Source organism: Phoxinus phoxinus (genome assembly GCF_949152265.1).
Source record: "Phoxinus phoxinus genome assembly, chromosome: 3".
NCBI lineage: Eukaryota > Metazoa > Chordata > Actinopteri > Cypriniformes > Leuciscidae > Phoxinus > Phoxinus phoxinus.
Genome location: NC_136878.1, coordinates 14,234,002 through 14,258,898, shown reverse-complemented (window position 1 = coordinate 14,258,898; position 24,897 = coordinate 14,234,002). Strand labels below are relative to the sequence as shown.

At 37.2% G+C, this 24,897-nt stretch overlaps 2 protein-coding genes across 4 annotated transcripts; one reads left to right on the top strand and one right to left on the bottom strand.

The window, feature by feature from the left end:
* Position 1: 1 nt before the first annotated feature.
* On the bottom strand, positions 2-8,981 carry ctdnep1a (CTD nuclear envelope phosphatase 1a). Of its 2 annotated transcripts, none has more exons than XM_079606331.1 (8): positions 8,294-8,981; positions 6,308-6,374; positions 5,575-5,693; positions 4,812-4,883; positions 4,570-4,686; positions 4,301-4,412; positions 4,042-4,126; positions 2-138 (listed from the first exon to the last, which is right to left on the bottom strand). In XM_079606331.1, the coding sequence occupies exons 1-8, from the start codon at positions 8,396-8,398 to the stop codon at positions 102-104; spliced, it is 714 nt and encodes a 237-aa protein (XP_079462457.1). In that variant the 5' UTR covers positions 8,399-8,981; the 3' UTR covers positions 2-101. The 2 variants fall into 2 exon arrangements, with proteins under 2 accessions (XP_079462457.1, XP_079462456.1); XM_079606330.1 differs by lacking the exon at positions 2-138 and adding an exon at positions 1,822-3,024.
* Positions 8,982-9,578: 597 nt separating this feature from the next.
* Positions 9,579-24,593, top strand: pdha1a (pyruvate dehydrogenase E1 subunit alpha 1a). Of its 2 annotated transcripts, XM_079606317.1 has the most exons (12): positions 9,616-9,766; positions 11,293-11,313; positions 14,341-14,409; positions 17,481-17,654; positions 17,836-17,962; positions 18,197-18,288; positions 18,837-18,929; positions 19,119-19,274; positions 19,381-19,452; positions 19,671-19,738; positions 23,027-23,135; positions 23,330-24,593. In XM_079606317.1, the coding sequence occupies exons 1-12, from the start codon at positions 9,710-9,712 to the stop codon at positions 23,492-23,494; spliced, it is 1,203 nt and encodes a 400-aa protein (XP_079462443.1). In that variant the 5' UTR covers positions 9,616-9,709; the 3' UTR covers positions 23,495-24,593. The 2 variants fall into 2 exon arrangements, with proteins under 2 accessions (XP_079462444.1, XP_079462443.1); XM_079606318.1 differs by lacking the exon at positions 11,293-11,313 and having other exon boundaries at positions 9,579-9,766.
* Positions 24,594-24,897: the final 304 nt, after the last annotated feature.

Genomic DNA, 24,897 nt, shown 5'->3' with positions numbered 1-24,897 from the left:
AGGTTTTTTTGACAACTGCGTCGGAGGGCGGAGGGATATCCAATAACAAGGAACAAGGGAGGCGGCGCACGTCACGTCACGGCAGCTGCGTAATGACGTCCTCAGCAGCCAGGAGGTCTACGTGGCATTACCTGAAATCTAAACGGTTAAAACAAAACAAACAAACAAAAAAACTGTTAAAGTAACACAACATGCTTTGTCCTGTAAGGAAAATGAGTATATCGAATGTGATGCGGTCTACATCACAGGTGACCTGGCAATAAAAAAGGTTAAAGGTTCAAATCATGCAAGACTTGATTGTTGTCCTCAGGCTGATTAAAAAATAAAAAAAAGACGGATGAGTGCTTTGGATAGAAATGCAAGCTAAATTTGACAAATTATCCTTTAGAACCACAGACTAGTTTTAAGTTCAATCAAACCTACTGGTATAGATACTCATCAACTTACCCATCTTTGTAAGGAAAGCCTGCTTGCTAGCAGTCAACTCCCTCTCGTAAAAGGGACACGGGAGAGGGTTATTTAGGTAAAAATGGACAAGATATCAAACCCATGCTATGAGCAAGCTGGGAGGACTTGAATAAAACTTTAGGTTGTGAGTGGGACGGGTGCCTCACAAAACTATTCAAAATCCTACACTTTAAGTTATCTGAAAAGTTTATGCACTAAAATTATTTGATTTCATTGTTACATTGTTTTATGCTTACACACGGCTGGGGAAAACCGCAGGTTCCGAGTATGACAGATTATCATGAAACCATTTACTAAAAGCATTCCAAAGTAAAACCAATTATTATGAAAAAGGCATTGACTACCAAGCCACCCAGACACTGTCTAAAAATAATCATGGTTCAAAATTATTTGGAGGCAAGCCACAAAGCCACAGTGAAGGCAACAATTACTTTGACAACGTCTCGATCTCAGCTGTAAGTGGAGCAATGATGCATCAGTTAACCATCATGAGGTCTGCATAACACTAATTGTATTGAAGGGTGGCATAAAAGAAGCCACATAAAACAAGTAGCACATGTGGAGATGAAGATGACCTGCTAAAAACACAATTTTGATCCTGTTGTGAAGGGTCAGATGAGACCAAGATGTTTTTGACCAAATTCAAAAAATTGTGTTGTGTAAATCCAGCATTGCCCACACTTAAATGCTGGGCCTTATTCATGAAACACAAGCAGAATAAATTTCTGTGTAAATTATTCATAAAGCCATTCTTTTGTAAATTGCTCCACTGGATTAACTTGTATAAGAATGGTTTGATATATGATTTACACAGAAATATGTTTTGGTTGTACACTTCATAATGAGTGGTAGTGAAGCATTATTCTATTTCATCTGCAGGAACTGAGCATCTCATTAAAATAATGGACAGAACCTGTTTTTCAGTCTACTAAAATATGTAGCCATTTCATGTATACAAGAAGAATGGGCCACATCCATTCTTTATTGTGTGAAAAGTGGTACAAATCTCTAACTGCTTAAGTTTAAAATATTGTATCAATCTCTTTACTTAACATATGACATTCTCACATTAAAGTTACGACGTTATGAAAGTAGCAGCAGATGGTTTCTTCTCTATTGTATCGTACATCCAAGTGTAACGGATTATCAGAAAATAAATAAATGTAGGTGGGGACTTGGTTCTATCCATTATTTGTTGATTGGATGATCCCAGTTCTGAGTGTGAGCTTCTGGTTGATTTTAAGAAAGGGGTGGGTTTTAAGCAGACTAAATTATTTGATAAGACCGGCATACGATCGTAGGAAGATCGAGTTATTATATTTGAATTCAAAATTACAAGGTCAAAAAAAAATCATTAATTGTTCACAATAAGATACATTTTGAAAATAGGGAGATTTTTCATTTCATGCAGACTTCATTTTGGAGTTTCTGTGCTTTGAAATTAAAATATCAGACAGAACGAAATATAAACCAGGATCAATAATTCAGTCAAATTAAAATTGGGTTAAGAGTCTGAATATTTCACTGTAAATAGTTCAGCCAATTTAAAATGTAGAGTACCCCAAAAAGAGGAAGAGACTGTCATTTCAGTTGTTGACAAAAGGCTCTATTTTATTTTCTGTTATAGCAGAGTCCTTGTTGCTCAGTGTCTTTCTCTCAGTGGCTGATGTATCCATATCGAGGAGCATCTAAAAACGTGTCCTCGAAATATATGTTAAAACCTCTCTGATTTAACCAGAGGTTCCACATATGAGCCATTTTAAAATACACAGAAAATTAATACCATAAGCAGTAATAATGGACTGTAGTTTTCTCTCCTGCTAGTTATCTCTACCACAGCATACTATTAGTACAACGGTATTAACAGCTCTCAGCTCTTAACATAGAGAAGAGGACCAGATACCTGAGATGGCAGACAGAAAAAAAACTAAAATAAAAAGAGAAGAAGGACAAAAGCTTAGAGAGAGAATGAGTGGATAAGACCATGTGACAATTTGTCCGGTACAGGTCATACAAAACAACAAACACAGACATTTAGGAAGGGGGAATAAGTGCAAATGAAGTGTGGAAAGTGACAGGTCGTTACAACTGATTAACTGATTCTTTATTTACCCCCCCGCCCCAAAAAAATTAAAGGTAAAATTGGAATCAGAAGTGATCTCCCCAATTCACTCAGAAACACTCCAACATGCACACGTTGAATCAAATAAGGCAGAGTTTCCATTCTTTAGGAAAACAAAATACAAGAAAAAAAATGCTGTTCTCTCAATATGAGTTTATGTGTAATAGCTTCTCCATCATGTGTCTCTCTCTCCTTTATGTTCTCCCATGTCTTCTCATAGCATTTCCTCAGAGGAGTCCATGAGACTAATGGGAGCTCACATGATGACAAGAGGCTGACAACTCCAGCGCAGGAGAGGCTAAAACCTAGCAGGCAGAGCCATGTAAAAAAAAACGACGGCGACCAGAAGAGAGACTGGCCCTGACAGATACGATCACCAGAGCCGATGCTGGTGGAGATTTCGACTGAGGACGGAGCGAACATCTGAGGTAAACCTAGAAAGGGAACGAAAACACACTAAGGGCAGCTTACTGAAACAGTAACAGTAACATTATTCCCCGGTTTCACACACAAGGCTTAAGCCTAGCCCCAGACTAAAATGCATTATTGAGCTGTTTTAACTGAAAGCAACTTGCACTGGTATATCTTAAAATATGTCAGTGTCATTGTTTTGTCTAAGGATGCAAAGCAGTAATGTTTTTTTTCTAAGGCATGTTTATAAAAGCTACTTAAACGTCATAATTAAACTAAGGCCTGATCCCTGGCTTAATCTAAGCCCCGTCTGTGAAACCAGGCCAAAATGTGACAAATGAAAGAGCAGTTTGATATTAGTAAGAAACAAAGATTTGAGGATGACAGTTGTCATGTGCAAAAAATCCCAAACACTTTCTCTTCTGTTCTGCAGATAAATAAAGAAACAAACCTGTGGTATAGAAGAGACAATTTGAAAACAATTTCTTAGAATTGTTTCTGTTGTATGTAATGCCTATTGCTTGCCTCCTAGCTCTTATATTCATAATGTTATTTATTTATATTTATATATATGTATAATACAAGTTCAAATTAAGAAAAGCCCCCAAATGAATATTGATTTTAAAGTTTTAAAAGTCAGTATATTGTTTATTTTATTTCCTTATTAAACATCAGCACAAATCAGTCCATTTCGCAATTCACTTTTAAAATGAAAATGGCACAAATATTAAATGTATTTGTTTATTTAATAGGGACAGTGCTCATTAATCAACAGTCATGTAAATAAGCCAGAGTTAGCCCCACAGGTTAATTTTCATCTGTTGCCAAAATGAGGGCACTACAATCTAATTAGTAGCTGAAAACATTGTAAAAATGTCCAAATTATGTAATAAACTAATAAAATACACAAGGAGTCGGATATGTGTAGAAATTTGCTAACGAACAATTCTGCAAATTGTGCAGAATTTATTGGGCATACATTTTGTATAGGCCTAATCAAGATTAAGAGGTTACTATGACCATGACTGAAATATTCATACCTCAATGCATCCAACATTGGGAGCAGGTTAAGAAGTGCTGTGTCACTTGGGTCACTGAACCACGACTTTATAGGTATTGCATTATCTGGGGGTGAAAACAAGTTAAAATTAAATTCATATTACAATTTATCACACACAAAACAATTTTTTAAAATTGTTTTTATAGATGTTTGTGCACAGGATTACCACAATTTTAACATTAAATTTAGAAAATCAGAGTGGATGAGAATGTACTCTCCATAGATGTTCCATCTCTAACCTGGGTGACTTCGATAAGCTCCAGGCGAGTTGTCCAGAATAACTATACTGGAGAGATCACTGTGTACTACAGACAGATCTTTTATGTAGCTCCCTAGATCCAAAGTGCAGTGCTGCAAAAAGTGGGAAAGTGGGAAAGACAGAATGAGACCCAGAGGTTCAGTAATTGAAAAAAAGAGACATGTAAAGCTATTTCCTAGGGAGAATCAATCAACAAAAGTCTTTTAAGATTTGGTCATAAAATACCTTGTCAAGAGAAGTGGGTTTTACCTGTCTGTAGTATCTTCTTTTGAGGATACCCCTGTTGTTATCCAGCTTATCTGCTACGGCTGATCCATATATCTCCATACTAGCTGTAAATACTACCAACTCATACCACTGACTAACCTGACATATATAAACAAGAGGACACACAGACATAACACACACACACACAATAAAATATTGGTGAATTTTGTCAAAGGCAAAGGTAAATTGTTTGCTAATTTGATCAATTGAGAGAGTTCACTCACCACTTCTAAAAAGAAATCGACGTGCGGCCTTTTATGGACAAAAAACCTGACTGGGTGTTTGTCTATTACCACCTGAAAAAAAGAAAGAAAGAAAGAAAGAAAGAAAGAAAGAAAGAAAGGAGAGAGAGAGAGATGAACAATTACATTTAATTAATGCGGTTTTAAAAAATTCTCATTGTTCCTTTATTGTAAATCTGCACAGTCTGCACTGCACAAGTCCCTTATGGCTGCATTTATCAAAAATACAACAAAAACAGGAATACACTGTGAAATATTAATAGAAATGTTTTCTATTTAAATGTTTATAATTTTATATAATAATATAAAATGTAATTTATGCCTCATGCAACGCTGAATTTTCAGCATTTTGAAGCATTTTTTCTTCAGAAATCATTCTAATATGCTGATTTGAATGATGATCTAGAAACATTTCTTATAATTATCAATGTTAAAAAAAATAATAATGTGGAAACCGTGATTCAGTTTTTCTGGATTTTTTGGTGAATTGAAAGTTGAAAAGAACAGAACTTATTTGAAATAGAAATCTTTCGTAACATTATAAATCTATTTACAATCAATTTAATGCATCCTTGCTAAAGAAAAAAAAGTATAACATTTCATTAGACAGTAAAAAAGTGTGAAGTGCCTCCAGTTACAGTACAGAGTGAAATAAAACCTGCATTTCTCATAAAGCAGCAACTAAAGAAATGTAATTAACCATCCAATTTTATTGTTGGAGCGGTGTGTTTGTGTGTGTGTGTACCTTGAGGATAAAGTCTGGAGGTGTACCAGGCCTCACTGTAGGTCTAAGGACGCCATCATGGTGAGAGTGAATTAAAGTCTCATCCAGATCCAACACCAAGATCTTCCTCTTCACCGCATCTAAAGCAGCAAACAGTTAACATGCGCCCAACACAGTGAAAAGTGTGATTCAACATCCAGAAATCAAATCAAATCAACGTCTACCAAACTCTCCTGCGCTAATATGATCTCATGTCTATAAGAAATTCAACCATGAGAAGACTGAGGAACTGAGACCTCTTCCACTCAGTCTCTCTAGTATTGATATTCTTAGCTCAATTCATAATACACCCACACTATTTGTAATGCACTTACAAATAAAAAAGATTTTCTCAGTCTATTAATATTTTACAGAATGCTTTACAAGAACATTAATTATACCCGAAGTATAAGGTACTCCTTAATAATAATTCATAATACACCCACACTATTTGTAATGCACTTACAAATAAAAAACATTTTCTCAGTCTATTAATATTTTACAGAATGCTTTACAAGAACATTAATTATACCCGAAGTATAAGGTACTCCTTAATAATAATAAATTATTCTGTTGACTGATTTTGTTACAACAGATTCTGGGTCAAAAATTAATCTTCAAAATAATTTGCAACATTGCATCCATCTGTGTGGTTAGAAGCTCCCCTAGTGGACAGAACTGCAAAAAAACAGAGGTAAAAGGTGAGAGAACTTACTGAGTCTGTTTCTGGAAACAGGGGAGAGAGGTAATGTGTCATAACGCACTGTTTGGTACTGGATTATCTGTGGAAGACAGAACAGTGGACAAAGACAGAGTCAATGATGCACGTGAAACAATGTAATCTTTTCCTTGCTTCAAAAATGAACACTCAGTTATTCAGAAAGACAGGACCGACAGAGGTCTGTCACTTTTCATTATCAATTTCTCTTTCTGATATTTCATCTTTTCCCCCTTCATCACCCTGGCGCAAAACTCAGATGAAGGCATCGTGTAGCAGACATCTATATAGTTACTCACCTAGAACGGCCCCATACTGCCACGATTGGACTATTAATACACCCCCAAAACAGCTGTCCAAAGATGTCACAGACGTGTAGGGCAAGTAGGAAAATCAGTTTACTGCTCGTATATACTTACTTAAAGGACAAGTTTGGTATTTTTCACTTAAAGCCCTGTTTTCAGATAGTTTCTGATGAAATAGAATGGTTGAAATTTGGACACATGCTGCTGGCCCGAGAATTTTCGGTTTCTGTGGTAGTAGCACCACACGAACTTGTCCTTTAAGTAATGTGACTTTTATTTAAACAGTACAAATCTTTTTGTGTGATTATAATAAAACCTATGTATATGTGGAAAATTAAATTTCACTTAAATGTTGGTGAAAAAACTGAGCAGCATTAAAGGGATAGTTCACTCAAAAATGAAAATGCCACTTACCTCATCATATCACCTCATGTTGTTCCAAACCTGTATGAGTTTCTCTTCTATTGAACACAAAAGAAGATATTTAAAACAATTTTTTAACTTCTTTAAAATATCTTCTTTTGTGTTCAATAGAAGAAAGAAACTCATACAGGTTTGGAACAACTTGAGGGTGAGTAAATGATGAAAGAATTTTCATTTTTGGGTGAACTATCCCTTTAGGACAATAACAATGGAAGTAGCATTAAGAGCCATAAACCACAATAGACTGGGTAATCGAGCTTAGGCTAACACTCAACAAACCACTTTTGTTGGTTCACGTAGTTATGAAAACAACTCAAGGTAATTTTGTGTTGTTTTTTTCAGAGGAGCCCCCAAAATACTTGGAACCAAATTGACTTGGATGCGGCAATTAGAAGAAAACTCTAAACATATCACAGTATGCCTACAGTGCGTGTATGAAATTATAGCTGTCATGAGGTTACATAATAGCTGTATTATCTCCAAAACTTTATTTTATTTGTATTTTTTTGCAAAAAAGCAACATTTAACAAAACAATGAATATAATATTTTTACATTAAGGGAAAAAACATGTATACAAAATATTTTACTAATATTTTGTATTAATACAGGGCCAACAACAACAAAAAAGTAAAAGAAAAAAAAGGTTTTGGATAAACATATAGGAGGGGTCCATAGTCCAATGTAATTAGGGCATTCATCATCATAAACACACTCCCCAAGGGTTACAGGTGCAGCTGAAGCAGGCACAATCTGAAACCTACTGTACACAAGTTTCATTAAACGTTTTTGATACAATGAGCATGAGTTACTTCAACACAAATCAACAATTAAGGCAAACTATAACAATGCTATAGCACTCATATTTCTTTCTCATCATCTATTTGTATTAGTACAGATGCTACAATGTCCCAGCTGAATTGTGTATGTTTGTTTGCACTGAGGGGAGGGCCATACAATCTGACAGATCAGTAAATATATTCTCGATTGCAGGAATCTTCAATAAAGTGTTAGGCTACAGTAAAACTAACTTATAGGACTGGTTAGGAATTAGTGCACGACAACAATATTAGTCAACTAAATAGCCTAAGTGTTACAAAGTTTCAAACATATATCAGCAATACAAGTAGCTTCATTTGTATATTATTTGAAGACACATGTTAAATAAAGCTAAACAGATTATTTACAGGTGACAGGAATATAAAGAGAGCATATAAACATGCTTTCGCACTGACAGACAGATGTTGACACGCTCACCGTTCGTAGATGCTTCCTGAGGATGTATAAAATAAAACTCCATATTCTAGACGTCACTCCAAGGAAGGTGCGAATCCCAAGTAAACACTGACGTGTCTTCAACATGCTGACAGTCGATGAACGGCGCGACGGAGAATCATAGAAGAGACTGGCACCATCCGCTAGAGACCAATGACTTCAGAAGAGCTGGAACTACGGCTACAGCTAATCAGGTCGGCTAACCACTTTTCCCGCCGCTTCTTTGCTTTAAAAGCAACGCAAGCGACGCGAGCCGAACTAGAGAAAGCAGAGACTCTGCTGCACTTGGACCAGCAAGTGTCACAAAACTGCTAAAATGTCAAACGTCTGCCACGCAAACAAACAAACCTCTGCGATCACAGGCTAGCTGGACATGTATTTCATCGGTAAGGGAGCTAGCTCTGGATCTGGCGAGCTCTACAGCAAACTATCCCTCCTCGGATCGACGACTAGTGTGATTGACAGGTTCAATATTAATCTCAAGATTTCAGACAAATGGCCAAGTGTGCAAAAAGTCCAATCAGACGCCATCAAATTCGTTTTAGTACATATCCGGGAGCAAACTGTGAGCCGCCATCAGTGCTTTGGTTTCGTCACTTCCGAGAAACAACAAACGTGTCCTCAGTGAAGCTGGGTCAAGGGAGGAAGAGTGAGGGGTCACTCTGGAGATGCTGACACACGAGGACGAGGAAACTCATAAACTGTGGAACCATGTACTCACAGATATATTCACAAATATATTGTTAATACAACTTTAATCTGACATTATAGAAGGTCAATAGGGCGAGATAATAAAACAATAAATAATAAAAACAGGAAGGTTTTTAATTTTAAATGATAAGTTGCCTCTTGTTTTGGTATTTATTGACTAATTTTAATGACATGGTAGAAACACATTGAAAAGCTGTATATTCAAAATAAGTGGAATTCATGGATCTCAATTCTTCTCTTTTCGAAGATGCACATATTTAATACATATTTCCATTATGGGCACTTTCCATGAACATTTTTATACTATACAAATGGTATATTATATCCTCTAACCTTTACACCTACCCAACACAGAACACTTTCTGTTTTTTAATAAAAAAAAAAACATAATTTAGAATGATTTATAAGCTGTTATAATCAAAGCTTTCTGGTATTGCCATCCTTTCTTTCTTTCTTTCTTTCTTTCTTTCTTTCTTTCTTTCTTTCTTTCTTTCTTTCTTTCTTTCTTTCTTTCTACAGTAGCCTATATGGTCCAGGAATGTGTGCTCTGGCCAGCAGGGGACAGTATTTCCAACTAAATGTGCAGCGAATCTGCAGCGGGTGTAAAACTCGTTCGCTGGACGGGCTGGTTTCTGTTGAGAGGAAGACTGAAGGAGATCATTTTCTGGTTAGCTGTGAGTTAATATTATGCGAAAGATGCTAACCATTATTTCTAACGTTCTGAGGGGCAGCGCCAGCAGGAACGTAAGTATTTTATCATTTTGAATCAGAATATTTTCGCTATGTTCAAATTCACGGCTGTTTTGACGGCTAACGAAGCGCAGTCATACCATGTTGACCTTGCAGGGTACACAAGGCCCGGCTGACACCCTACTATAGACACATTGCTGTTTAATGCGTATGTTGGTGCTGTTAATTTAACGTAATCCAGCGTAGCATTTATTTTTATTGTAGATGTAAATATAGTCAGATATCACAATTCTTTTGGCTAGCTTGGCTAGCTGGCTAGCTGCACACAGGAATGGTAACGTCTAAACTAGTGTAGTCAACAAGCTGTCATTCTAATAACTTATCATAAAAGACCATAACAAATGAGATTTGAAATGTGGATATGAATATGCTGTTCATAAAAATAGTTAATTCGTAGTCAATTGCTATAATATTCTTTCAGTTGTGTAAAAGGTGACCTCAGTGAGATAGACTGTCGGTCTTTCATCATTTTCACTGACCAGTGGCAGAAGTCCAGATGAATGATGTTCTGTTTTATGCAACATTTAGTGGAAAGAAACGGAAAAACATCCCCTAAAATATACTCTGTATTTTAGTATGTTTAGAAAAATATGCTCTCGTATATATATATACACACCAGAATTTTAGTCAAAATATATTTTCATGTATAATAAGTTTTGACACTCTGTCTGACCTAACCTAAACGAAATTAATGTCACTCAGTCCTGTCACTCAGTCCTTGTTGTTTAGGTTAGGCCAGAGTGTCAACTTATTATACATATCCATATATAAATGACTAAGATTCTGGTGTATATATGAGGGCGTATTTTTCCTAAACAGATAAAAAATATGTAAAATACAGAGTGCCACCAATTTACCTCAGATACTTAAATTATATTGCAATTGATCTGAATTGTAATCCACTTTCATTTTTATACAATTGGCCGATCACTTTTTGTAGATTATAGCCTACACCTCTATGCTCTGTTGTCATAGTAGAGTTTGATATGTAGATGCTGTTTCATGTTTTGTTGTTTTTTGGGGGATTTTTCTTGCTTCCTGCATTTTCAAAGCTGATTTAACTTATGAAAAATACTCAAATGAGCTACACGTTCATACTTTGAGATGACAAACCTCCATTAATCCCATAACTACATTGTCCTAAATATGTAATAAAACATCAGAGGAATTCACAGCAGAGTCCTTTTTGGTGCTTCTTTTTTGCCTTAAGCCCTGGTTCATTTTTCTCCCTGGATGGTTCAAAGCTCAGACTGAGTCCATTCCTCTAACTGTGACCTTAAGTCTAATAATAAACGATTTGTTGACACAATTAAATGAATGTCATTGTTTTGTTGGCACAATAAAATTAATGGAATTTTGCAGAACAAGTCAGGCATCTTTCTTTTCCTTATAATAATTTACCTCTCATCTTCTGTCTCTTTCTCTCTCTCAACATTTCTCTATACTAATTCTCTCTCTCTAACTCACTCTCCTTCTCTTTCTCTATCTCCTCCTTACTGTTCCGTGGGCTGCCTTTAAAGGGAGCCGAACTGGTATCAGAGGTAAGAGATAGTAGTTTTAGGAATGGGCTTAATGACGACGTCCATCTGCTCTTTTTTTCCTTTTTTTTCCTCTATCCTTGGTGGTTGTAAACATGATCATCATTATTATTTATTTATTTTTTGCCTGAAATTATTCCATTACAACGGCTTATTATTATTTTTTAGATGATCTTTTCTTCCTCACTTATGACTTTTAGTTCACCTTCTCTTCCTCATTGAGTTTCCAATCACTTGTTTGGTTCTGGCGTATTAAACATGTTTTTGCTCCATGCTTTTTATTGCTCATATATTGTGGCTGTTTTAGTTTGCCGTGCTGTGAGCTTGAGGGGAATAATTCTGCTCCATTTACCCAAGCTAGTTACTTACAGCTCACATCTTACCTGTACATCTCTCTCTCACACACACACACACACCAACACACACACACACACACACACACACACACACACACACACACACACACACACACACACACACACACACACACACACACACACACACACGTTAAAAGCACTCCTATGGAATGGAAAGTACCCATTTTTCCTTTGCTGGTTTTAGATTTTTTTTTATATAACAGAGTTCTACCTACACAACACATCAATTGAAACCCGTTTTAGATATGTTGTGGCTTTCTGGTATTTGTCCATGTGACCAAGTAACCAAAGTGACTGTCAGTTTCAACAGGTAAAGTAGTGTATATGACTGTTGACAACAGCTTTTTCAATGGATACAATTTTAGTTAAGTCTGAGTACAAATGTTTCAAAAATCGGAGGTTCAAATTGTAGGTATCAGCATTATATTGATAGTTGGACACCTTGTTTTCTAGATATTGGTATCAACATTGGCCTTTGTGACCATTTGAATGTGATCTGACCAGTAGCCATCAACAGTTGTTTATGGCCTGAGTAGGTATAGTGTAGGTTAGCTTGGATTATAGTTTTATTGGTTTAATAAGTAAAATCCTTTTTGTGGTCTCTAGACACTTGAAAGTCTCGTCTTGCTCCTTGTTCTTTAAGCGTTCCCTTTTTATGGCCATCTAAGTCTGAGCCTCTGGAGTGACGTGTGCCCTTCTTTTTACAGTCCTCCACTCTCCGGGCCGTTCTGCAGCTCCTGGCGGTCCAGGGCGAATATGCTAATTTGACCGCTCCACATGACCATGATCCCGACCCCTGTTCACTCTTAAAAGATCCACAACCCCGCAGCCCTTCAGTTTCTCCCCCATTAACACAGATACCTCTAAACACTTCTGTAGAATACAAAGATTTAGGACACACCACCAGTGGCCAATCAGTAGACTCTGGGTCATGTGATAGACTTCTGACTGATGTCGTTCCCACAGGTGCTATAGCTCAGAAAGAATGTTATGTAGAACCGGTGATGACCAGTGGTTTATCTACCTCGGAAGAATTAAGTTTGGGTCCTTCTGTTACAGTAAGAAAATCAGAAAGAGAAAAAGCTATTATTCCAATTATAGATGTTCCTCCATCACCTGCCCTAATTACAGCTAAGTTGCCTAATAACCCAGTCCCCCATGCAGCACAGTTAACCCCTGCAGTAGCTAACAGCAGCTCCGACGTAACCAGCACAGACCCCCTCACGTCCAGTTGTCCCCCACCAGCTGGGAGCCTCCAGGGCCCTGATAATTCCTTCCCAGAGATCACCCACAGCCTGGCTGAAGAGACTGCCTTACCAGAGCCACAGCTTGCTGTGAGTACTGGCAGCCCCTATATTAAAATGTATATACTCATACTGTCTCTTTCATACATACACCGCTTAACCCTCCTAATGGAGTGTTGCATGCCCCTTCACTTTACCCAGAGCACTTACATACTTCAGAAGTTTCTTACAACGCTTTGGCCGATGTCTCTTCGATCACTGAATATATATATATATATATATATATTTATATATAATTTTTTTTTCTTTCTCATTGTCCCTGTTGGTTACCTGAAGCAAAATAACTGTTTTGTACACAGCAGGGTTATTAATTTAAAAATAAATAAAACTATAAAAACAAATGTTTCTTGAAATAATATTAATAACATTAAAGGTATAGCGGAGGATCTTTCCTAATTTTAGAAAAGACCCGCCCTCTCTAATTTTTTTTTTTAAATGCACATGCGCAACACTCTATTTGCTCCCGAGAGGAAACGCCTACTAGCAGTGATTTTAAATGGATTTCTCCAAATAGCATGACAAACTTTACCTGTCTAGTAGAATCTTCGCGACTGCGGCATCAGTGGGAAGCGCAACCTGTGCTTTTAGCGCACGCCAGCGTGTGAACAGCCTTACGTAAACATATCACCAGAATGATTGACACTTAGGTGGACCAATAGTATAGGCTACCCACCTGGAAAAAGAAAATTCTCCGCTATACCTTTAACTGAAATTGAAAAAGTATTAAAAAAAGTAGTTTAAACCTAATTTGATTTCAGCTAGTTGCCAAGGAAACTTCTAATGTTCATTTAAACAAAAAAGGATGAAAAATCAATTTAGTTAGTAAAAAACAACTAATATTTTATAAAAAATATATACAAAAAAAAGCTAATTCAAACTATTTATAAAAACTATTTTAGTACTGCAATGATACTATAATAATAACACTTGTATTTCTGCATGTTGGTCCCGCATCTAGCTTAATTGTGGATGAGTTCCTCTTGATGTGTCCGTTTATTACATCCAAACCTCTAATCAAAGAGATGTCCAACGTTAGTGCAGATGATACAATGCATCTAGGCATATGAGTTGAATGTTGATTTATTGGTATTAGATTGCAGGTCTGTTGATATGGTTGTTGAGTAAAATTACACTGTGGTGATTAAGGTTGGATTATTACGGATATATTTAATTATGTCTGGGTTTGCTTCCTGCTTCAGACAGAGTGCTTTTGACCAGGGTTGTTAACATTTCAGTTCCTGTCAGACGTGTGTGTGTGTGTGTTTGTGTTTCCAATGGACTTCTCTTTTTCTCAGTAGAGGTCATATGATATATTCATTTATTTTCTATTATTTTTTTATGTTTCATAGGGTGCAAGGGTGGTGGTATCTGCAAGGACCTATGCTGACTTTACGCCTCAGGCCACCTTTGATATTAAGGTGAGTTTTATCAGATATTTATATATTTTAGTGCATATACACTATTTAAAATGTTGGGGTCAGTAGTGCATGTCACAAACCAATTTCCAGAATGGCATTATGTAAATGCAATAAAAACAATAATCTCTGATTTGATCATTCTGTTTAACCTTTATTTAACTCCCAAAGAAGAGTTTTCTAATGTTTCACTAAGCAATTTTTTGTATTTTGTAAGTATAAACAAATTGTGATTTTAATGGCTGTAACACACTCCAAATAAGTTGGGACAGAGGCATGTTTACCACTGTGTCACTTCACCTTTCCCTTTTAAAGCTACACTGTGTAACTTTTTTAGTTTATTCTTAGCTAAAAACACTTAGTTCTTTCAAAAATATATGTGCTCATTAATGTAAATTTACTTCGTTCAAGTAATAAAGTATTCTCGTGAGTGTATAATATGCCATTGAAAATACATACGGGTGAGGGGTTCGAATGCCGGTCGCCATGTTGCCCCTCCATCTTGAAAGTACATTAGCCAAAGAGGGACATACCCGTTAATTCACGCTTCGCCTTTCGCGTTTTAACCTATGGTTTTAACACCCATGGCACCGTGTCGAATGTGAAGAGGGGGATTGTTTGAGACTGCTATATAAAAACCTGAAAGCCTTTTTGAAAGTCTGTTGCTGATGGAAGATCACTCTTATTCTCGAGAATATGTATCAGAGGATCAAGGAAGCGAAAAAGAGAATTAAGACGGCAACGCAACAGGCAAATCAACAAGACAAATGAGACGCGAGCACACACACACAAACTTTCCACGCACATATTCATATGAGACGCGAGCACAAACACACACACACACACGAACTCTCCACGCACATATTCATATGAGACGCGAGCACAAACACACACACACACACACAAACTCTCCACGCACATATTCATATGAGACGCGAGCACACACACACGCACACACGAACTCTCCACGCACATATTCATATGAGACGCGAGCACACACACACACACGAACTCTCCACGCACATATTCATGAGACGCGAGCACACACACATTCATATGAGTCGCGAGCACACACACATAATACCTTAAAGATGTGGAAAAGTCGATCAAAAGGCTCGATGCCAACAGCGTGTGATGCAGTATTTGCGGTAAAATAATTGCTGCAAAGACCGGTACCACGACAAATATGATGAAGACCTTGACAGTGCACGGAGTAAACATAAGAGCAGAAAGTTGCTCCGTCTTCGACTGGTAAATGAAGAGATACCTTGTTGATCACTCCAGTGTTTATATTGCAATAAATAATAACCTACTGAATGTAGGCCTACACGGCCGTTCAAAAATGTGTTGGTTAGTCAGAATTTTTTTTTCAGTAAGGATGCATTAAAGTTATCAATGGTGACATTAAAACGTGTGTAATGTTACAAAATATTTCGTTTTTAAATAAATGCTTTTCTTTTTAATTTTTTATTCATCAAAGAATCATGAAATTTTTTATCATAGTTTCCAATAGTTACCTGATAGCTGATGTTAGCAATGAAATGGTAAAAAAATAACGAAAACATAAAACTATTATTCATTTTACATAGATGTCATAACCTATATGTTAACTTGACAAATTCAATTACTGCAAATTATAATAGTTTTCTAAAGTAACCTCATCACTTGAAGGAACACTCATGGACGAGGTCGAACTGGAAGCCATGTTAATCTTGGACTACATTGGCCACCGTAGGAGTTAAAACGAAATCGGAATTGAGAGGAACAGAAACTAATATTCACTGGATGGTCATATACCTTTTCACCGCTAGATGGGAGTAAAAATCACACACTGTAGCTTTAATTACACTATAATTAGTATAATGTTTTTCCAATCCCGCCTGATATAAGACATCTGCTCAAGTCTGTGGTCGTTGGTGTCTGATTCTCCTTTTCATGATGGGCTATACATTTTTAATATAGAGACTGATCTGGACTGCAGACAGGCATGAACATCCTTTCTACAGTGTGTCTAGAAACCGTTCTGTTGTAGCACGTGTTGAATGAGGCCATGACATTGTCTTGCTTCCCAGGAAAGATGTCATCTTGATGGCAGTGTCTCAGTCTGTACAATTCCAATATAAGTCTCCACGTCAATTATACCTTCACACAAACATGCTGCCGTTTACACTGATGCAGCCCTATACCATAACAGATGTTTGCTTTTGCACCTGTCGCTGATAAGAGTCTGGATGGTCCCTTTCGAATTTGGGACTGAGAACTCGATGTCTGTTTTTCCAGAGACCTCGGCAGCATCTCTGCATAGAACTGATGTATAGATTTCTCCTTGTGTAAAAGAGATTCAAGTTGCATTTCTTAATGCAGCAGACTGTGTTCAGTGAAATGGGTGTTCCCAAGAACTCTAGAGTCCATGTGGCAGTATTTAACACAATAGCATGATGGTTTCTCATGCAGTGCCATCTGAGGGCTTGAAGGTGACGCACAACCATCAGGTTTTCCTGTCTTGCCCTACACAGCCTCAGAGTTCTCTGGATCCCCTAAATCTTTTCACAATATTATGTATGGTAGGTGGTAAAAGAGCCAAATTCTTTACAGTCTTGCATTGAGAAATGTGATTTTTGAATTGTTTGTTTGTCACAAAGTGATGAGCCATGACCTATCTCTGGTTGCAAAGACTGAATCTTTGGTGGATTCTCCTTTTATAAACACATACAATACCCACATCTATTACCAGTTCACCTACTTATTGTGGGCTGTTTTAAAACAGTTTAACTTGAATATTCTATAATATTTTTACTCTTAGTTTGCTTCTATCCAAACTTTTTTTTGGAGTGTTGCAGCCACCAAAACCCAAATTTGTTTATATTTACAAAATACAATAAAGTTGGCTAGTGAAAACACTGGAAATCTTTTCTTTATACTTTTGTCAGTTAATTAAGGGTTCAAACATCAAGCCACACAACCGTTTTCAACTTTGATGATGATTATAAGAACTTATAAATGATGTTACTCTACTGTGCATCTTGCTGTATCGTAAATAATTTGAAAGCATGAAAATACATTTGTTTTGGTAGAAATGTGACGTGCACAAGCTGGAGGAGGGCCCACCACTGCAGGCTACGCTTACAAGAGAGGAGGGGCTTCAGTACTACCGCACAATGCAGACAATTAGACGCATGGAGCTCAAAGCTGATCAGCTCTACAAGCAGAAGATTATCAGAGGCTTCTGTCACCTTTATGATGGACAGGTGACGCATACATTGCAAACACAAAGACATCATCTTTGCTAGAAGAAGACTAGTTAAAAATCAAGTTTAAGTTAAATATTCTGTTTTTGTTTACATGATTGAAAAAAGTCATTTGTAATTGTTTCAAATGTTGACAACAAAGACTGAAACTCTTACACAAGTGCATTGTGTCCTCTAACAGGAAGCGTGTGCAGTGGGTATTGAGGGAGGTATTAACCTATCAGATCATCTTATCACAGCCTACCGCGCCCATGGGTACACTCTCACTAGAGGCGGCACCGTTCGTGAGATCATGGCTGAGCTCACTGGTGAGAACAACAAAATATAGTAATGTAGTTGAATATTTCAGAGGCTTCTAAATATTTTTTTCAGAAGCATTTTTCTTTTTTAACTTAAATTGTCTTTTTATTTGTATTTGTTTTGTTTTCTTTATTTTTGATCTCTACTATTTTCCTGATATTTTTTCTTTAGCTCTATATTTGTTTGTTTGTATATCTATTTATTTATTCTATCCCTCTTCTATGTGTCTGTTTCTCCACCAGGTCGTCGAGGAGGTATTGCCAAAGGAAAGGGAGGGTCTATGCACATGTACACTAAACATTTTTATGGAGGAAATGGAATTGTGGGAGCTCAGGTATTTGAAATCAATCAATTTGAGTCTTTTTTTTGAAAAGTGCTATTGTGAAGAGTTCACTAAATCAGCATTGATATCAGTGTTATTTTAGTATCATTGAGATAGAATCCACTGGCCATTAAACATATTTTACTGGATTGTAATACTTCTATTCTGTATTCTGAACTTGTTATTCTGTTGATAATTTAGAAAAGTTTTTTAGAAAAAAAATATTTTTGAATAACTAAACCTGGGTCTCACCATGAACATAGCCATAGAAGCTGACATGGCACTAAAAGTTTCATTTAGATACTATTATAGTTATTAATGTTTTGAATCAGTTTTTATTTTTATATTTTCTGTTTCCACTATCTTTTTTATTTATTTATTTTTTAGTTGCAGTTATTTTAGTACATCAAGTTAAACTAAATTAAAATGGGAAACTTGTTTCATTTTTTAATATTCTTTTTCAGTTAAAGTTTATTCTATTTCAATTATTTTAATAGTTTTTGTTTAAGTTTTAATTAACTATAATAACCCTGATTTATATTTACGCATATGTATCCCAGGTGCCACTTGGGGCAGGTGTAGCGTTGGCCTGCAAATACCAGGGCAATAATGAGCTGTGTGTCTGTCTCTATGGTGATGGTGCTGCAAATCAGGTAAGTCACTACCATGCAGGTCCAAACAATCATGTCACCACCCACTGCAAGTCCTAACTACTGATTTAGCTACTAACTACATTTGAACACAGATCTGTCTTCTGTGCTGTCCTTGTACTGCTTTGCCTTACCTTATAACCATCTGAACAACTTGAAGGTTTCACATACACTTTTTTTCTTTTTCTGCAGGGTCAGATCTTTGAGACGTATAATATGGCATCACTGTGGAAGCTCCCCTGCATTTTCATTTGCGAGAATAACAAATATGGCATGGGTACTTCTGTGGAGAGAGCGTCTGCTAGCACCGACTACTACAAGAGAGGCGATTTCATCCCTGGTCTGAGGGTACGATGCAGGAAGGACACCGTCATGCTTTTACTTGTCATGACGCACATAGTGAAATTTACTCTCCTTGTCAGAATATCTCCTTATCTGTTCTCTGGCTTTGTAGGTGGATGGCATGGATGTCCTTTGTGTGAGGGAGGCCACCAAATTTGCTGCTGATCACTGCAGATCAGGAAAGGTGAGCTCTGGTTAGAGTGATATGCAATTGTAGTGATGGGGAAAAAAGATTATTAGCTCTGTTAGGAAGTATGATTTTTGATGATTTGTTATATGCACAATAATTATATGGATAATTCCACCGTGGCAACTTTATGATAAATGATCCACTGGTTCACTGGACCAGAAAACATAAATATTCTCATGCTATGCCTAAATGCCTAAAATGTATAATTATAGGGTCCAATTCTGATGGAGCTGCAGACCTATCGTTACCATGGACACAGTATGAGTGACCCAGGAGTCAGGTAATATCTTCTCAACCAAAGCTCAATATTATTGAGCACACACAGCCAAACTGCTTTTGCAAAAACACACCGTTATGACACTAAACTTTTAGATACCAGTGGAAATTCACAATTCTCTATTCCAATTTTGATACCACAGCTAAAACTACTAGCTCAAATAATATACATTTAAAACATAAGACAAATAAACAGTCAGAAATAAAATAAGTAATAGCACAAATAAATACAATAGAACAAAGACACAAATAAAATAAACTTTTCAGGTTTTTCATGTAGGTCTAACAGTAGTTTTCAGGTACTGAAATTAAAGCTGCAGTCCGGCACTTTTTTGGGTTTAAAAATATCAAAAAAGACATTTAAAAAAAAAAAACGTAACCAGCCAGTGTTCAAAACGATCTGCTTGCCTTACCTCGATTCAAAACGGTAAGCTTGTAATAATGATTTTAATTCCAGTGGTACTGGTGGATTTCCGCGGGAATTTCGAGCATGTCTTTGCGTCATTACGTCACTTCTGTACACATAAGCCCCATTCACACAGCACTTTGAACCCGGCAAATTGCCGGCAAATTGCCGGAACGCCTTCTGTGTGAACGCAAACACGACCCGGGTTTAATGCCGGGATCGATGCCGGGTTGGGGACCTAGTAACATTGCCGTGTTCAGACCCGGAACGCGCGCTGTGTGAACAAAATCCAGGACAAATGCCGTAAGGGGTGTGTCGTAGTGATGATGCACGAGCCTTCGCAATGACGTAGTTATCGTGCGACTCTGTTACTCTGTTAGAAGAAAGTTTGTGTTCGTCATCGATACAAGAAAGAACGAAAAGATGTCTGCAAACTGGACTGAAGCAGAGACCCGAGAGCTCCTTGCAATCCGCGCCGAAGCTGAGATCGTTCGCCAGCTTTGTGGAACGGTACGTGATGCGTTAGTGTACGACCGAATCCGAAAAAAATGATCGTCGTCTTTTCGACGCGTACCTTATACGTCACATCATAACGTCACGCGTCTATCCGGGACATACCCGGGTTGTGTGTGAACGCGCTCTCTGATTCCGGCAAATCACTGGCAGTGTGAATGAACCATTTTCAAACGAACCCGGGTCAAATCCCGGGTCACTTTATCCGTGTATTTTCCGGAATCTCTGTGTGAAAGGGGCTATAGAGAAGGAGTCCCCGGCTAGCGTGTGTGATGATGGAGGTGGAGATTTAGCTTAGCACTTGGTATGGCGGATCCCGAAAGTTTAAAGCCACAATCACCAGTTGTAAAACCCAAAGACTTCGGACTTCACATTGGCTACAGAAAAAATATATTTTTCACGTTTTGACGTGATAAGCAATCGTTAGATTTAATCAGCATGATATAGCTACTGCAATGCTTCCCCCCACCCCCCGAATTTGGTCAGAACAAAAGTGAATGTTACTTACTTGTTCAGATGACATTTTCCGATGAAAATTCTAATGTTGACACTTTCAAAAAGTATACTCTTGAGATTGCTGATGACAGTAACGTTACAGTATCCACAGCGACGCGACAGGTTCTCCTCAATACACTGTGTTCATCCGCGCAGTTTCATGCCGATTTACTACCCACGCACAGTTAATAATTCCGCGAATAACTGCAATTGCGGATTTCTAACAGAGATGGCGACAAAGAGGAAAAACGACGGACTGCAGCTTTAAATAAAGCACGCATCCAGTATACTTATACTGTACGCATGCGTTTTCATTCTCAACTCTTTTACACGTTCACTTAAAACATAACCGACTATGTTTACTAGGATACTCGCCGAGACGGTAATTTTTTTTACATCATTTTGTATGAATTTGTCCATTCATGCGCAAGAAGATGTGAAACAGGCTTAAACTTTCGTGACGGTGCAGCACTGGCCCGAGCGTCGTTCACATTTGTTTATGTTCTCACAACATTGCATTAACCTTAAAAAAATCTAATTATTTTCTGATCAGTCGATTAATCCTTTAGTTAACCTACCAATAAATCCTTCAACGTTCTTTTCATAAATAGAATAGAAATTCATAAAAATTCATACATTTTCTCATAAAATATAAATATAAAACAAAAATGCCAAGAATCAAAAGGCATGTCCATGATGGCTGCATTCATAGTTTGGGTTTGGGTTTTGAGTCACTGTTTGGGTTTGACAGCAAGGTGTGAGTCTTGAAATGTTTCGTTCGTTCAGTAGATGAAGTATCTGCTTGAATACATATCTGTATGAACGAACAGCTAAAGTCAAAACGGCATTCAGTGACAGTATCAAAAATGGCAATGTCCATAACACCGGGAAGTTTTATCGCAATTGACAGCGTGTTATTAAATAAACGAGTCCAATTTGAGGCATCAGATATTTTAAACAACCAAAAAGGACTTTAAATGCTCGGTAAACGAGTGCAGAGAGTTACTTTTGAACTGCGCACATCGCACCCACCTGCAGATAAACACAAATCATTTTTCCGTCTCCATTCGTAAAATAAATCTGTCATGATTATACAGTTCAGTGTGACTCTCACATTATATGTGGCAGACAACTAATGCGGTTCTGTTCAGTCAGCGCGGGTCAAGAATGCGGTTGTGAGTCCTGAAAATTTGCAGGTGTCAGTTCAGGTGTAGAATGTGGTTGTCACGCAAAACACTGTGTGAACGCAACCTTATTAAGAGCCACTGCAATACTAGCCATTCGCATCTGCTCGAGAGTTTTGTTTTGTGTGAAACATGACCGGAATTAGGGATGAACGTAAACCGTATGTAGTGGCGATTTGTCCTCAACTTAAATCAGACAAGAAATCAAAAATAAAATAAACTCAAAATCAAACGACCACTGAGGCACATAAAGATCTAATCTTACGCAGGGCACAATAAGTCCAATGTCCAGGCAAGCATATCGTTCATGCAGTTTATTTCCATTTGAGCAAGCATACAAACAAATAGCGTCTGCAGCCTCTCTTTCCCTGGTAAAAACCAACAACCTTTCCCAGTGCCCGTCTGTCCTAAGTATGACCACCAATATATACATGCAAACAGGTGCTCAGTACTATCAAAATAAAAGTCCCCAAAAAACATACTTTTATTAACTAAAACTTAAATTAACTAAAATAATAACCTTAACATTCAGTATCTACATAAATAAAATAATCATGGAAATGATTTAAGGTGAAACAAAATAATTTAATTATTAACTTAATTACAAAACAAGGAAATAGCTCCAACACAGTATCTAATGCTTTTTTTTCTATTAGTGCTCATATGTACCAACCTTTGCCCTCCGTCTCCGTAGTTACCGAACACGTGAGGAGATCCAGGAGGTGCGCAGTAAGAGCGACCCCATCTCACTGCTGAAGGATCGCATGCTGAGCAACAACATGGCCAGTGTGGAGGAGCTTAAGGTGAGACTGCTCGAGCTTACCAGAGACACACAGAAGTAGGATACAATCATTGAGATGGTCACAGTTGCACTGGAGTATGAATTTTCTGATTTAGTCTCATTGGCGAAATAAGATTACTCCGTTATACTTAAGAATGTGAAAATGTGAAGCATGGACATTTCTGCAGTTTCACTAAACACTGACACCTTTTGCAGGAGATTGATGTTGAAGTAAGGAAGGAGATTGAGGATGGCGCTCAGTTTTCCACCACAGACCCTGAGCCTCCACTGGACGATCTTTGCAACCACATCTTCTACAATAACCCACCTTTGGAAGTGCGAGGCACCAACCCCTGGACCAAACTCAAGTCTGTCAGCTAAATCGTTTTCCTTATCATCCCAAGTCCCCTCCACTTCCTACCAGTTGACCCTCTCTTGAAGCGCACAGCAAAAATTGTCACCTCCAATATGGCTATAGGTTTCATAGACAGTTGTTGGGAAACTCAGCCAAATCTCTCAGCCACATTGAGACAAGTTGCCTCATTTTACATTTGATCATTACCTTGTTTTCTTGTTGTCTCCATCAGTTACAATACTGACCTTCACTATACATTTTAAAAGGTTTCAGTACTAAACAAAAAATGTTATATTTTTTCATCTCACATAGCATCTCAGAAATAGCATGTAATGTGTGAATAAACATGGTGGTATTTAGCTTGTAATTATTGGTACTTTCCAAATGTCTCCAGTGCAATGCCTATACCCAGTGCCCACGCAATGACAGAGCATTTACCTAGTGTCCATGAATCAGAAACACCTCCCATCGTTGCTCTGTGCAGTCAACACACACACACACACACTTTATCTATCAGCAGAACATGTGTTTTGGCCGAGGTGTCAGTGAAATGCAACAGTCTTGCAGTCCTAACTTGACAAAATATTTTAAGGGAAAATGTATTAACATTGATAAAATGTAAATCTGTTAAAAGGCCATACTACAAAAATGTTTGTGTAATATTTATGTAATGTAAACTGGGATTTTTTTTTCTGTCATATCTAAACACTTCCATTAATAGGTTTTAAAATGTTTAAATAAATCAAAAAGTAGAATGGGAAAAGGTTAATAAGTTCTTACATTTGCTTTAACTCTCCTTAACTTTTTATTTAAATCAGGGTTTTTGTTGTCACATATTTATTATAAAAAAAGCTTTTGTTACAAACAGCGTTACAGGGGGTTTAACTTCAAATTTGGCTATTCCAGTTTATTAATGATTGTATTAATAGTCTAGAATGGTAATTTAAAATCACTCAGAATTGGGAAAGTAATAATTGTTTCAATAGATGATAGGATGCTGTTGAGATAGGGACACAGGTTAAACAATTATGACGTGTTGACCAGGATGAGGAGTCAAAAACATCAGGCAATGTATCCAATGTGGTTTTTATACCATGAAACTACAAATAAATATTTCAAATAACATTTTTGTCTGATTGGATGTCTTTATGTTGTTCTACCACAGAGACAGTTGTGAATACAGGCCTTAACACAAAGCCTACTATCATATTTGATACATTCATTTCAAAACTATCAACATGGTCAAACATTGCTGAAAAAACCTGGTGCACAAAATCTACCTGCTTTCTGCTCTCTGATTGATGGTTTATACTTTTTTTTAGTAAGTAAAAGGCCTTTTAGTATAATTAGAAAAATGTCCACCTTTAGGTCATGGTCAACTGTCTTTTTACCATACAATCTTTATTGATTTTTACATTTAAGTTAACAT